The 13,509-nt window shown below is 37.0% G+C and overlaps 2 protein-coding genes and 1 long non-coding RNA gene across 3 annotated transcripts; all 3 read right to left on the bottom strand.

The window, feature by feature from the left end:
* Nucleotides 1-2,896: 2,896 nt before the first annotated feature.
* LOC113472389 lies at nt 2,897-4,097 on the bottom strand. Its single transcript, XM_026832122.1, has 2 exons — nt 3,604-4,097; nt 2,897-3,153 (listed from the first exon to the last, which is right to left on the bottom strand). The coding sequence occupies exons 1-2, from the start codon at nt 3,767-3,769 to the stop codon at nt 2,897-2,899; spliced, it is 423 nt and encodes a 140-aa protein (XP_026687923.1). The 5' UTR covers nt 3,770-4,097.
* Nucleotides 4,098-4,967: 870 nt separating this feature from the next.
* Nucleotides 4,968-7,664, bottom strand: LOC103521426. Its single transcript, XM_026832131.1, has 4 exons — nt 7,653-7,664; nt 6,829-7,124; nt 5,454-5,707; nt 4,968-5,185 (listed from the first exon to the last, which is right to left on the bottom strand). The coding sequence occupies exons 1-4, from the start codon at nt 7,662-7,664 to the stop codon at nt 4,968-4,970; spliced, it is 780 nt and encodes a 259-aa protein (XP_026687932.1).
* An 835-nt stretch (nt 7,665-8,499) lies between these two features.
* Nucleotides 8,500-9,043, bottom strand: LOC113472436. Its single transcript, XR_003394737.1, has 2 exons — nt 8,856-9,043; nt 8,500-8,639 (listed from the first exon to the last, which is right to left on the bottom strand). It is a non-coding gene; the product is annotated as an uncharacterized LOC113472436 (long non-coding RNA).
* Nucleotides 9,044-13,509: the final 4,466 nt, after the last annotated feature.

Below are 13,509 nucleotides of genomic sequence, written 5' to 3' on the forward strand. Positions count from 1 at the left end.
TAAATAAAAAATAGGGGTTCCCATAAGAGTGACCTATATTTGGCAAAAAATGGGCCGTTTTGCAAAAAAAAATGCAAATTTAAAAAACAATTAAAATTTTATGCTGATTCCAAAAATTAAATAAAAAATGGGGGTTCCCATAAAAGTGACCTATATTTGGCAAAAAATGGGCCGTTTTGCAAAATAAATTGCAAATTTAAAAAATGCCATTTTAATCATCAAAATTCCATCTACATGATGCCGTTTATTTCATTCCTTAATTCCCAGCCGTTTCTGAGATGTAAGCGTGGTTCGCAAATCACGAACCACCCTGTATAGTATAGTGACCTTACGACATGTAATGAAAGTTCTCCATTGTCCTCTGTTTGTTATACTTATGCTTTGTAAAACATAACATGTCATAAAAAAAAAGACTTCTCAGCATGACGTTAGTGGATTTTTTTTTTTTACTTTCTATTATTATTTTTTTAACGTAAAAGTTCGACGATTAATGAATAAAAGTTCTGTGTGCTAAAATCATCTGTTGGAGCTAAATGTTACTTTGTAGATTGACAAAACTAAGGTCGAAATGGTGCTAGAACGTTCAAAAGGCAGCAGTTATAATAAATATAGGACTAACACGAATTTATGATAACAAGGTGGTTCATAATTTCATAAATCACAATAACCAAATAAGACGATTTGTATGAACCCCTGGTATTTTATTTAGTTATGCTATGTGCATAACACAAAAAGGAGAGAAATAAAAATAGGTAAATAGGTAGAAAGTAAAAACAAAAAAGTTAAAAAAAGACGAATCCGTCATTTAGGTACCTACCTATTTGATGAAAACACGTAGGTGATAAATGAGATGCCAAGTCTCATTAGAATATTTAGAGAAAACTTGTCAAGTGGGTGGTGTCTACATTTTGCGAAATATGCTGAGGAAATAAGCACCATTCCAGTGAAATAGGTATTCTTCAAAAGTACCCAACCAGTAGGTAAGGAAGCAAGTAACCTTTACTTTTTCAATTTAAATTCGAGGACTTAAAAAAAAAGAAGACTTTTTTAAGAAGGAAAAGAAGAAAAAGAAGAGGAGCAAGAGCAATTCAATTGAATATATTTATTTAACAATATATTGTTATACATTAATGACATAAATCGTTAAATGAAAATGACCTAGGTATTTCTTTTTTTTTTCTTTTTGCAATGTTATGGAAGTTGGAAACAAAGACGTTAATTACAAGGACGATCAGAATTAAAACCCAAATAGGGTAAGTGTACCATTTATTCGCCCACCTAAAAAACGTACCATTTATTGGCCCACCTGCCCACATTTATTTTTCTAATTTTTGTTTTTATGACTACAGTTTTGGAATAGCACTGGTTCGATAGCAGTCTTGAAGCCCTTTCTTTTGATGAAATTGGATATTGAAAAAGTTTGTCCAGTTCAGACTTATGTGGCGTAGACCCACAGGTGGGCCAATAGATGGTACGTTTTTTAGGTGGGCGAATAAATGGTACACTTACCCTAGGTAAGTACCTATTTCCGAGTGAGTTCTACAGCTCACACATCCCAATCCTACAAAGTTCTAAACTGCAGGGCGGTAAACGCCGTCGCATTCCTCCCCACATGATTCACATATCTCAACTGCACCCCATACTCCGTCCCCGACATCAGTCCGTCTATATCCACCCCATTTACATAAAAAAAATCCCTTCTTTCTCCCTCCTGGGGGGGGGACTGGCACTTTTCCCTTGGAGGTTTCTCTCCTTAGATCCTTTGCTCTCCCCCCTCCTCCTTCTCCTTTCGAATACTTCCTCCCCTCCCTAAAGTGTCCCTCTGAAAAGGAAGATCAAGAGGAGGAAGAGGAGAAGTAGGAGGAGGAGAAGAAGAAAGAAGAAGAGGAGGAGGAGGAGGGATAGAAAGTAAAAATTAAACAATATAGTATAGTGACCTTACGACATGTAATGAAAGTTCTCCATTGTCCTCTGTTTGTTATACTTATGCTTTGTAAAACATAACATGTCATAAAAAAAAGACTTCTCAGCATGACGTTAGTGGATTTTTTTTTTTTTTACTTTCTATTATTATTTTTTTTACGTAAAAGTTCGACGATTAATGAATAAAAGTTCTGTGTGCTAAAATCATCTGTTGGAGCTAGATGTTCCTTTGTAGATTGACAAAACTAAGGTCGAAATGGTGCTAGAACGTCCTAAAGGCAGCAGTTATACTATACCTACCTATGACTGATACGAGTGTGATACTAAAACAAGGTGGTTGGTGGTTCATAAATCACAATAACCAAACAGGACGATTTGTATGAACCCCTGGTATTTTATTTAGTTATGCTATGTGCATAACACAAAAAGGAGAGAAAATAAATAAACAAAATGTTGGAAAAAAAAAAAAAAAAAAAAAAAACCTATGAATCCGTTGAATAAAGAATGTGCGTATCTATCCGGCTATCCATTGGTAGGAGTTCTACTTCAATTTTAATGCCATAGTACAAATGGTACCAGACAACAAAAATTTCATGAGAGTGGACTCCTACATCCTAAATTCGAAGTCTTAGTGCAATAGTCCTAAACTAAAATGGACGCGGCACACAAGGGATCAAGAAGAGACCACCTTAACAAATTTGAAGTCTTAACCTTATTGGGAAACAAGCAAGCAAACAAACAAACAAACAAACAAACAAACAAACAAACAAACAAACAAACAGACAGTAAAATAACTATAAGTAGGTGAATATTTTTTCCCCGGACTCTCTCTTAAGTGGCAGGGTTTTCCTGAAGGGGCTTGGAAGTCACTGATCTTTTCTTTCACTGTAACTGTAACCCTTTAAGATATTTCACCAGGGAGGTCTTGAGTGTTCCTTGACTTTGAGTTCCTCATGTCTTTCATAATCCAGACTTACTCATTGGGCATTTCGTCCTGATAGCAAACATACTCGTAGTCTTTTGATCGTGACGTCATTGCATACACAATGGTCAAACATATCTCTGGCCTATTTGTCAACCACAGGGATGTCAGACTGGTCCTCAGGTCTGGATTTTGCCCGGGGAGGCGTGAAAAATAGGAAGAACTACTGGCGTAGAGGTCGAACTGGTAGCGGTTAAACCCGTTGTCGAAACAGATTGCGTAGAATTCGATGCCGTAGATTTGAGCGCCTGAAAACTCAAATAGGACGAAAATGACACACACGTACTTGTACTACTGTGTAGATACTTATATAGCAATGGAAGAATGAAAACTAGTCTGTTCTTATCCTCACGCTTATTTGGTTCAAGAACAGGCCTATCGGTTATCCGACCTACCTTATTAAGGGATTACCTCCTATGTCTACAGTCTACACTTGATAGTCGACTACCATTTATGACTTACCAAACAACGGAACTTCATGGTTAACAAGTCCATTTAGTATTTGAATATAGCTCCCACTTTTGAACATGATCGTCATCGTTTGACTGCGGGCATCCTTCACAAGAACAGGCCTATCGGTTATCCGACCTACCTTATTAGGGGATTACCTCCTATGTCTACAGTCTACACTAACTTGATAGTCGACTGTCTAATTAAAGCACTCTTCTCTTATATTTTACTATTTACGTATGACTTACCAAACAACGGAACTTCATGATTAACAAATCCATTTAGTATTTGAATATAGCTCCCACTTTTGAACATGATCGTCATCGTTTGACTGCGGGCATCCTTCAAATGCATCGTCAGAGTTTTGAAATCACTCCCTGTGTTGACGACTACATGAAGTTGATTGTCTTCCATGTCTGGTTCATCACATGCTCCTCGCACAGTAATGTCTATTGTTTCATACACATCGGTTGTGTTTCGTGTAAGGAATGTTGTTTTGAAATACGCGCCTGTTTTGAATTCAATTTTGAGGATGTATGTGGCTTCTGTTAGTCTTGTTTTGAATAGTGGCTCTTCACTAGCATATAGATCTTCATTATAATCAATGTCATCAACGGTTTTGTCTTTATCGAATAGTAGAAGTAGTTTGTTTTTTGATGGCACAGTTATTTCCCTACTTGTGGATGTTGTGTAGGAGTTTTGGTCATTCTGTAAGTCTTCATGTTCTCCATGACTGTTTTCTGTGCTAGCAACTGCTCTTTTGCTTTCACTAGTTTCTTTGAGACCTCGAATTTGTCTACCTGGAAAAATTATAACGTTTTGAATTCAATTTTGAGGATGTATGTGGCTTCTGTTAGTCTTGTTTTGAACAGTGGCTCTTCACTAGCATGTAGATCTTCATTATCATCAATGTCGTCAACGGTTTTGTCTTCATCGAATAGTAGAAGTAGTTTGTTTTTTGATGGCACAGTTATTTCCCTACTTGTGGATGTTGTGTAGGAGTTTTGGTCATTTTGTATCAAGTCTTCATGTTCGCCATGACTGTTTTCTGTGCTAGCAACTGCTCTTTTGCTTTCACTAGTTTCTTTGAGACCTCGAATTTGTCTACCTGGAAAAATTATAATTGGATTTTGGAGTTTTACTAATTTTCTTTGTCACGTTGTACTTATACTTTCATTGTTTTTTACTTACTTAAAATGGAGAAGGAAATTTTCAATTTTCTTTCTCCTCATACGACTCGAAATTATTGCATGTACCTAGGAATATACTTACTTACTACCTACTAATGTATTCCATTTGTTATTGTGAAACTTACTTTTATTTATTTCCACATTCGTCTCAACTTTTCCTGTTTTATTGGATTCACTTGCAGTTGGATCATCACTAGTAACTGGTTTGTCTTGGATGTCATTGACTGCCGTCTCATGGCCGCCGTAGGCGGCTCATGCTCGGGACTTAGAAAAATTTTCATTTTTTTTTTTCAAATACGTATTCCGCAAATGTAATAGAAAGTCGTGTGATGTTATTAGTTAATTAGAAAATTTCATGTTCAAATGGACCACAAGAAAGTTATAATGTAAAATACACCAACAAATAATGAGTATTCCTTCCTTCAAAGCTTCCCTCTCCAACAATGTACTGAGGAAGCACATCTTTCATTACCTGTGCAGTCTCGGCCGAACTTATTCTCGCCGCACGCAACTTCACAATGCTTCCCCATAAATCCGGGCGGACACACACAGCTCCCATCAACCAGCTTGCCTCCATTTCCACAGTACTCCACACTGCTTGCTCTCTCGTAATAATTGTGCTTGTAAGCAACATCAAACGCTACTTTGTCCAAGCGATCACACGCGTCTTGCTTGACAGGATAGAGGCTGTTCCCGCAGATACTATTGTAGATGTATCTCATGTGAACTTTATCTTCTATTTGGATAAGAAATCGAATGATTTCATCATCAATGCCGGTGTTGTTGTGGTTGACAACCATCCTGACAATATCTCCATTGGTTTCTAGACAATAGTTGAGTACAGAGTGGAGTCGACCGGTATCAGTTTCAATTTGGATCTTAACTGGTGCGCTACTGTAAAACCAAACTTACTTTATCCAAGCGATCACACGCGTCTTGCTTGACAGGATAGAGTCTGTTCCCGCAGATACTATTGTAGATGTATCTGATGTGAACTTTATCTTCTATTTGGATAAGGAATCGAATGATTTCATCATCAATGCCGGTGTTGTTGTGGTTGACAACCATCCTGACAATATCTCCATTGTTTTCTAGACAATAGTTGAGTACAGAGTGGAGTCGACCGGTATCAGTTTCAATTTGGATCTTAACTGGTGCGCTACTGTAAAACCAAACATTTCAGATTAATTAGTTATTTCCAGGTATGAACAAAGAGTGTGCGTATCTATCCGGCTATCTATTGGTAGGAGTTCTACTTCAATTTTAATGCCACAGTTCAAATGGTACCAGACAACAAAAATTTCACAATTTGGACCTTAACTGCTGCGCTACTGTAAAACCAAACATTTCGGATTAATTAGTTATTTCCAGGTATGAACAAAGAGAGTGCGTATCTATCCGGCTATCTATTGGTAGGAGTTCTACTTCAATTTTAATGCCACAGTTCAAATGGTACCAGACAACAAAAATTTCATGAGAGTGGACTCCTACATCCTAAATTCGAAGTCTTAGTGCAATAGTCCTAAATTAAAATGGACGCGGCACACAAGGGATCAAGAAGAGACCACCTTAACAAATTTAAAGTCTTAACCTTATTGGGAAACAAACAAACAAACAAACAGACAGTAAAATAACTATAGGTAGGTGAATATTTTTTCCCGGACTCTCTCCTAAGTGGCAGGGTTTTCCTTAAGGGGCTTGGAAGTCACTGATCTTTTCTTTCACTGTAACCCTTTAAGATATTTCACCAGGGAGGTCTTGAGTGTTCCTTGACTTTGAGTTCCTCATGTCTTTCATAATCCAGACTTACTCATTGGGCATTTCGTCCTGATAGCAAACATACTCGTAGTCCTTTGATCGTGACGTCATTGCATACACAATGGTTAAACATATCTCTGGTCTATTCGTCAACCACAGGGATGTCAGACTGGTCCTCAGGTCTGGATTTTGCCCGGGTAGGCGTGAAAAATAGGAAGAACTACTAGCGTACAGGTCAAACTGGTAGTGGTTAAACCCGTTGTCGAAACAGATTGAGTAGAATTCGATGCCGTAGATTTGAGCGCCTGAAAACATATCGATATCGTGTAGATAGCAATGAAAGAAACAGACAGTAAAATAACCATAGGTAGGTGAACATTTTTTTCCGGACTCTCTCTTAAGTGGCAGGGTTTTCCTTAAGGGGCTTGGAAGTCACTGATCTTTTCTTTCGCTGATATTTCACCAGGGAGGTCTTGAGTGTTCCTTGACTTTGAGTTCCTCATGTCTTTCATAATCCAGACTTACTCATTGGGCATTTCGTCCTGATAGCAAACATACTCGTAGTCCTTTGACCGTGACGTCATTGCATACACAATGGTCAAACATATCTCTGGTCTATTTGTCAACCACAGGGATGTCAGACTGGTCCTCAGGTCTGGATTTTGCCCGGGGAGGCGTGAAAGATAGGAAGAGCTACTAGCGTACAGGTCAAACTGGTAGCGGTTAAACCCGTTGTCGAAACAGATTGCGTAGAATTCGATGCCGTAGATTTGAGCGCCTGAAAACTCAAATAGGACGAAAATGACACACACGTACTTGTACTACTGTGTAGATAGCAATGGAAGAATGAAAACTAGTCTGGTCTTATACTCACGCAAGTCTGATTCACACTATAGTGCCAGTCAAGGTCCAGTCACGGTCCGGTATCGGTCCGATCAAATGATTGTTGAAGGCAAGTAAATGCGAGTTGCAACACAACATGATATTTTTTCCATCATTGGGAAAAATCCTGCCTGCCTAAATAAATATCATGTAGCACATGTAGGAGGCACTCCTACAATACTTCAGTAAAACGGATTATCTGAAAATAGCAAACTTTAAGAACCTGACTAAAGGAACATTGTGCCATAAAATAACCACACTCACATAAGTGTCCACTTTCTTCTATTCTTCTCCATATCTTTCGAACCTTTCCACGCTTCCATTCAAGATGATTTTTCTTTTAATAAGAAATTAAAAGTCTTATGGATTCCTTTGTACGCAAAGTTTTACTACTGAAATAAAAGAAAGCAAGTACCTTTCTACCTATTTATTACCTACTTACCTTTGAAGAACCACGTATTGTTTACTTCTAAGGCCATATTTATAGTCTCCTTACAATTGTCTTATTGTCTAACTTTTGTTCAGGTACTCCTGAGTCTCGAAATTTATGTGGACGTCTTAAAAGTCGTATTGTTTACTTCTAAGGCCATATTTATTTATAGTCTCCTTACAATTGTCTTATTGTCTAACTTTTGTTCAGGTACTCCTGAGTCTCGAAATTTATGTGGACGTCTTAAAAGTACATTATGACCGCAGAATAATAATAATTATTACTACCTATTTTATTTTCAAGTACAATGTACATAATATTATATAGTATAGGTATGAAATTTTCTTCTCGGAACTAACAAAAGAAGGTGCAAAAGAAAGTTGACCCATTCATGAGAATTTCATTCCACAGTGATTCATTGTTGCACCCTTCAAGCTTTGTACAATTGTAGTTCTTTTGTTGATGTGGACAAAGAAAAGAACAAGAAGAAAGCGAAGTAGGTGGAGGAGAAGGAGAAAGAGGAGGAGTAGTAGGAGGAGGTGGAGGAGAAGGAGGAGGTGAAGGAGAAGAAGAAAGAGGAAGAGGAGGTGGCGAAGAAAATATGAAAGTAGGTAAATATAAAAGTCATGTTACCTTTTTTGCGTAAGTTTTCGGCATTGAAGTCCAGAAAAGTTCTAAAGTGACGGGGTTTAGCTTTCTATTCGGTGATAACTTACACGCCTACTCACAAACCTCACCCAGCTGAGTGGAGCCGGTTTGATAGAGAACTACAACAGAGGTTTTATGGTCGAAAACTCAGGGGGACGAAAGACAGGATAAGAGAAAGCCAGCTGTTCCTTGAATAAGATCCGCCCAGGGCGGGAATCGAACCCACGACTTAGTAATAGTGATGGAGATGGTAAAACTACCTACATTTAATAATAAATTAATAATTCTAATGGAATATATATAAGTATGTATCAGGCCTATCAGTGGAGATGTCAAAACTACATTTATTGTTACTAGTGGAGATGGCAAGTTCCACCTCAACTCTGTACTGCCTAACTTTTTTTGACTAGATAGATATGTAGGTAAACCCAATGTCTATAATTTCGTAAAATAACAGGATGAGTTTTAGAAACTTTTAAAATAGGTATATCAAGTAGGTAGATATTGGTTTCAATGGAATAACACTGGTAAAAGAATTGAAAGAAACACGGCTTTGATCCGAAGTATAGAGACTGTAAAAACATTGTTCCACCTCAACTCCTCAGGAGAAAGGAGTAGATACCCAGCTAGCAAATAAATAAAAATACAAGGACAATAATCTTTTCAAAACAGTCCTCTATGCCTAATCGTTTATTTTTTATTTTATATAACACACTAGAACTTTTTGAAAGGCTAATAAAAACAGATTAAAATTTAATAAAATACTTCATAATTTAATAATTAAATTTTTCCTGACCTATCCTATAATAAGGAAAGTATAAATGGGAGAAAACGGAGGTCCTAGGTAATGTTCTACAAATTACTCTCGAGTCTCGACACAGGTAGGTATCTTTACACGAATTTAGTAAAAGGTAACACATACTTTTCCCTGAACTTATTAATACACTGCGGCATACGTTGTGAGTTTTCTTAGCAGTTGGGTATGTTATTTTTGGCCCATTAGAATATTTTGTTTATAGGAAGAAATATTTACATATTATAACCATATGAATGTGCAGTTAGAAATAAACCTTATTGTTTTGCTTACCTACGTCTTCCTCACTCTTTTCTATCATTCCTACCTAAGGACAATATTATTTCATTTGTAGACGATGCTAGGTAGATATGTAAAATAAACCCACCTGAATTGCTGCTATTGCAAATTTAGTCTATCTTGATTTCTGGTAAATCAGACACTTTTTCCCCTTCCTCTTCCTCTCTATTCTCTATCTCATTTTCTTTCCTCTTTCTCACTCTATCTTTCTCCTTCTCTCTTTCTTTTTTCCCTCTATCTTGTCTCTTTTTTTCTCAAATGTAGGTTTTTTTCTCTGTTTCTTTCTCCGTCTCTCTCGCTCCCCTTTCTAGAATGCATTTAACCTCTTCTCCTTTTCTACATCTGTCTGTTCTCTCTCTCTGTCTCTCTCGCTCCCTCTGTTTCCCGTTTGCAAAATGAATGATTATTCCAGATGACTTGTATTCCCTATGCATCATCATTACACAGGGCCGGAATCAGGTAAAGGATTCTCTATCTCATTTCTTCCCTCTTACTCACTCTATCTTTCTCCTTCTCTCTTTCTTATTTCCCTCTATCTAGCTCCCCTTTTTTCTCAAATGTAGGTTTTTTTCTCCGTTTTCTTTCTCCGTCTCTCTCGCTCCCCTTTCTAGAATGCATTTAACCTCTTCTCCTTTTCTACATCTGTCTGTTCTCTCTCTCTCTCTCTCTCTGTCTCTCTCGCTCCCTATGTTTCCCGTTTGCAAAATGAATGATTATTCCAGATGACTTGTATTCCCTATGCATCATCATTACACAGGGCCGGAATCAGGTAAAGGTGCACCAATCCCGGGCTTATAGGGTTGCTAAAATGTAAAGGCCTAATTCCGGCCCTATCAATCCTGTCGTTACATATTGCAATATTAGAAATAGACTTATAACACGCTCCCCGCCCAATATCTCCCTTTCTCTCTTCTATTCTTCTTCTTCTCTCTCTTCTTCTTCTTCTTCTCCTCCTCCTTCGTCTTGTTCTTCTTCTTCTTCTTCTTCTTCTATTCTTCTTCTTCCTCCCCTATTTCCTTCTTCCTCTCAACCTCTTATCTCTCCTCTCTTTCCCACTATTCCTTCCCTTTCAATTTCGCGTTCTTCTCTCTCCCTCCCCTTTCCTCTCCCTTCTATTATATTCATTCCCACCTCTTTCCTTCTCTTCTTCTGTCTGTTTCTATACAGCTATTACTTACCTTTCAATTTGTCTTTCCTCTCTCTTCCTTAATAAAATAATTTTATAATTTTGATAGAAATAAATTCAAATTAAATAAAAAATAAAATAAATACCTACCTATTCAGTATTAAAATACTATAGAGAGGAATATAATTTCATGTAGGTAATTTTTTGTACTGCCTAACTTTTTTTTGGCTAGATCGATATGTAGGTAAATTCAATGTCTATAATTTCGTAAAATAACAGGATGAGTTTTAGAAACTTTTAAATTATATCAAGTAGGTAGGTAGTAGGTATTGGTTTCAATGGAATAACACTGGTAAAAGAATTGAAAGAAACACGGCTTTGATCCGAAGTATAGAGACTGTAAAAACATTGTTCCGAAATTTTGTAAAAGGATATTACAATTTTATTATTATCAAATATTAAATTATCTACTTCAAGAAATTAAGAAATAATTTAAATGAGTAAAAGATGTGTATATAATCTACTTGGATAAATTCTGACTGAAAGAGGTTGTAAAAACTTTTGATTTTATACTTCGTAGGTTACAGGTTATTTTGAATTTATAAACGGTGTGCTTGTATTAAAAAACATATTGAAAATTGATCAAACTATAACACATTGAAATTTGAAACTGATGAACCCAATATTTTGCTAATTCTGTAATAAGGATTAATAGTGATGGAGATGGTAAAACTACCTACATTTAATAATAAATTAATAATTCTAATGGAATATATAAGTATGTATCAGGCCTATCAGTGGAGATGTCAAAACTACATTTATTGTTACTAGTGGAGATGGCAAGTTCCACCTCAACTCCTCAGGAGAAAGGAGTAGATACCCAGCTAGCAAATAAATAAAAATACAAGGACAATAATCTTTTCAAAACAGTCCTCTATGCCTAATCGTTTATTTTTTATTTTAAAAATACAAGGACCAAGGACAATAATCTTTTCAAAACAGTCCTCTATGTCTAATCATTTATTTTATATAACACACTAGAACTTTTTGAAAGGCTAATAAAAATAGATTAAAATTTAATAAAATACTTGATAATTTAATAATTAAATAAACATCCCAACCTGGGTATCCATAATAAAAATCAGCGATTCTGAAGAATCTACTTTTTTTTCTAGGTCTCTTTAGGTGTTGAATCAGTTGAATTTTGTGTAATCAGTTTTTTAGGTATACCCTTCTTTGCTTCATTTTAAACTATAGTTATACCTACCTACCTGACATGTGTAGGTTTTACAGACTGTACCCTCTTTCTTCTCCCTCTCCATTTCATCCCTTCCTTTACCCAAAAAATTCCCTTTTCCTTCCTCTCTTTCTCTCTCTCCTTTCTGCTTTACCTCTATTCCCTCTTCCAACTCTTTCTCCCCGTGTGAAAGATCCCCCCTATTATCATCTATAGAAATCTAGCCGCTTTTATTATTTTTTTCTCCCATTCTTCCGCAAATAGAAACATGATTAACCTGACGGGAAACTTTTTCTATCTCTCTCGTTCTTTTCAGTTTTTCCCTCCCTCTCTCGACCTCCCTTGTCAATTATTGACGGAGGAGGAGGAGGAGGAGGAGGAGAAGGAGGAGGAGGAGGAGAAGGAGGAGGAGAAGGAAGAGGAGGAGGAGAAGGATAACGAGGAGGAGGAGGAGGAGGTGAAAAGAGAAGGAGGAGAATGGGGAAAAGGGGGTATGAAAGAAGAAGGGGGGAAGAAGAAGAAGAAAGAGAAGGAGAAAAAGAAGGAGAAGAAGAAGGAGAAGAAGAAGGAGAAGAAGAAAAAGAAGGAGAAGAAGAAGGAGAAGGAGAAGGAGAAGGAGAAGAAGAGAAAGAAGGGAAGGAGGATGGCTGAGGAGATGAGAATGAAAAGAGTAAGAAAGAAGGCGAAGAGAAGGACGAACAGAAGAGGAGAGGGAGAAGAAGAAGAAGAAGAAGAAGGAGGGTGAGAAAGGAAGAGAGAAAAATTGTCCCAGTCATCATAGGTAGTAATAAATTCTTTCAATGATTTGTCTGATAATTCTCTCTTCAGTTTCTACCTACTTAGACCAGCCACTCAAGCTCAAACCATCAGACAGACCTGGGTCTTTCAGACAATCTTAGCGTGAGTGGAGGAAAAAAGCTTCAGACCGTGGTCTCTCAGATGGTCTGACAGACCTGGGTCTCTAGCTTTTTCCGCCACACACGTTCCGACTTTGGGACGGTCTGAGCGTGCGTGGCGGGCTTTAAAATTGAGTAGGCAGTAGGTAGGTATCAGAGTTGGTAGAGATTTAGATATTAGGTAGGCACCTATACGACCAGAGAAAAATAGGGGAAGAAATAAAAGATGAAATCCAAAGAAGAGAAGAAGAGAAAAGAGAAAGCATTTCCCAAATTCCAAACGCCAGCCTAGTTGGTAGCGCGTCTGCCTTGCAAGCGCTAGGCCGCGGGTTCGATTCCCGCCCGGGGCGGATTTTATCTTCTGTAATAAGGAAATGGTCGTCAGTAAAAATAACCATGCAAAGATGTTTGTTGTACTCGTATGGTCTTTTGTTTGTAGGTTGTGTTAAGTAATAAGCATACAAAATGATCTTATAAACATAATTTCAGTTCATAGAGGAGGTATCCTGTTTGAAAGGAATTTTGTAATATTGCCTATATCTTTATGAATGACTATCTTGATATTGATTTCATGATAGACAAACCAGTATAGGCAATTCTAGGAGTCGTACAGCATCATAATTTATAGCTGAATCTCCTTTTGGGATGATTATAATTATTAGTTCAGATTGTTTTATTCATTTTAATTTTATTTAATTTTCTGACTCTATCTAAACGTTCTTCTACGGAGGTAATTTTGACAATATTGTTATTATTTTTATTTTGTTGTTTTGTTCGGCTTGGTATTTTCTGGATGTTGTTTTTCTTGTTGTTATTTGACTTGGTATTTTCTGGTTGTTGTTGTTGATATATTATTATATTCTGGTAGTTTTTGTAGTAGTGTTTCGGTACATG

The sequence above is a fragment of the Diaphorina citri genome, unplaced genomic scaffold (assembly GCF_000475195.1).
Source record: "Diaphorina citri unplaced genomic scaffold, Diaci psyllid genome assembly version 1.1 scaffold74, whole genome shotgun sequence".
Taxonomy (NCBI): domain Eukaryota; kingdom Metazoa; phylum Arthropoda; class Insecta; order Hemiptera; family Psyllidae; genus Diaphorina; species Diaphorina citri.

What these genes read in the sequence shown, in the direction of transcription:
- LOC113472389 (XM_026832122.1), bottom strand. Translation starts at nt 3,769, where the DNA reads ATGGAAGACAATCAACTTCATGTAGTCGTCAACACAGGGAGTGATTTC. An exon ending in TCATGAAGTTCCGTTGTTTG is followed by an intron (nt 3,154 to 3,603) that starts GTAAGTCATACG and finishes TTGAGTTTTCAG; the next exon opens with GCGCTCAAATCTACGGCATC.
- LOC103521426 (XM_026832131.1), bottom strand. An exon ending in CAGGACGAAATGCCCAATGA is followed by an intron (nt 5,708 to 6,828) that starts GTAAGTCTGGAT and finishes TTGGTTTTACAG; the next exon opens with TAGCGCACCAGTTAAGATCC. An exon ending in TGATCGCTTGGATAAAGTAA is followed by an intron (nt 5,186 to 5,453) that starts GTTTGGTTTTAC and finishes TGGACAAAGTAG; the next exon opens with CGTTTGATGTTGCTTACAAG.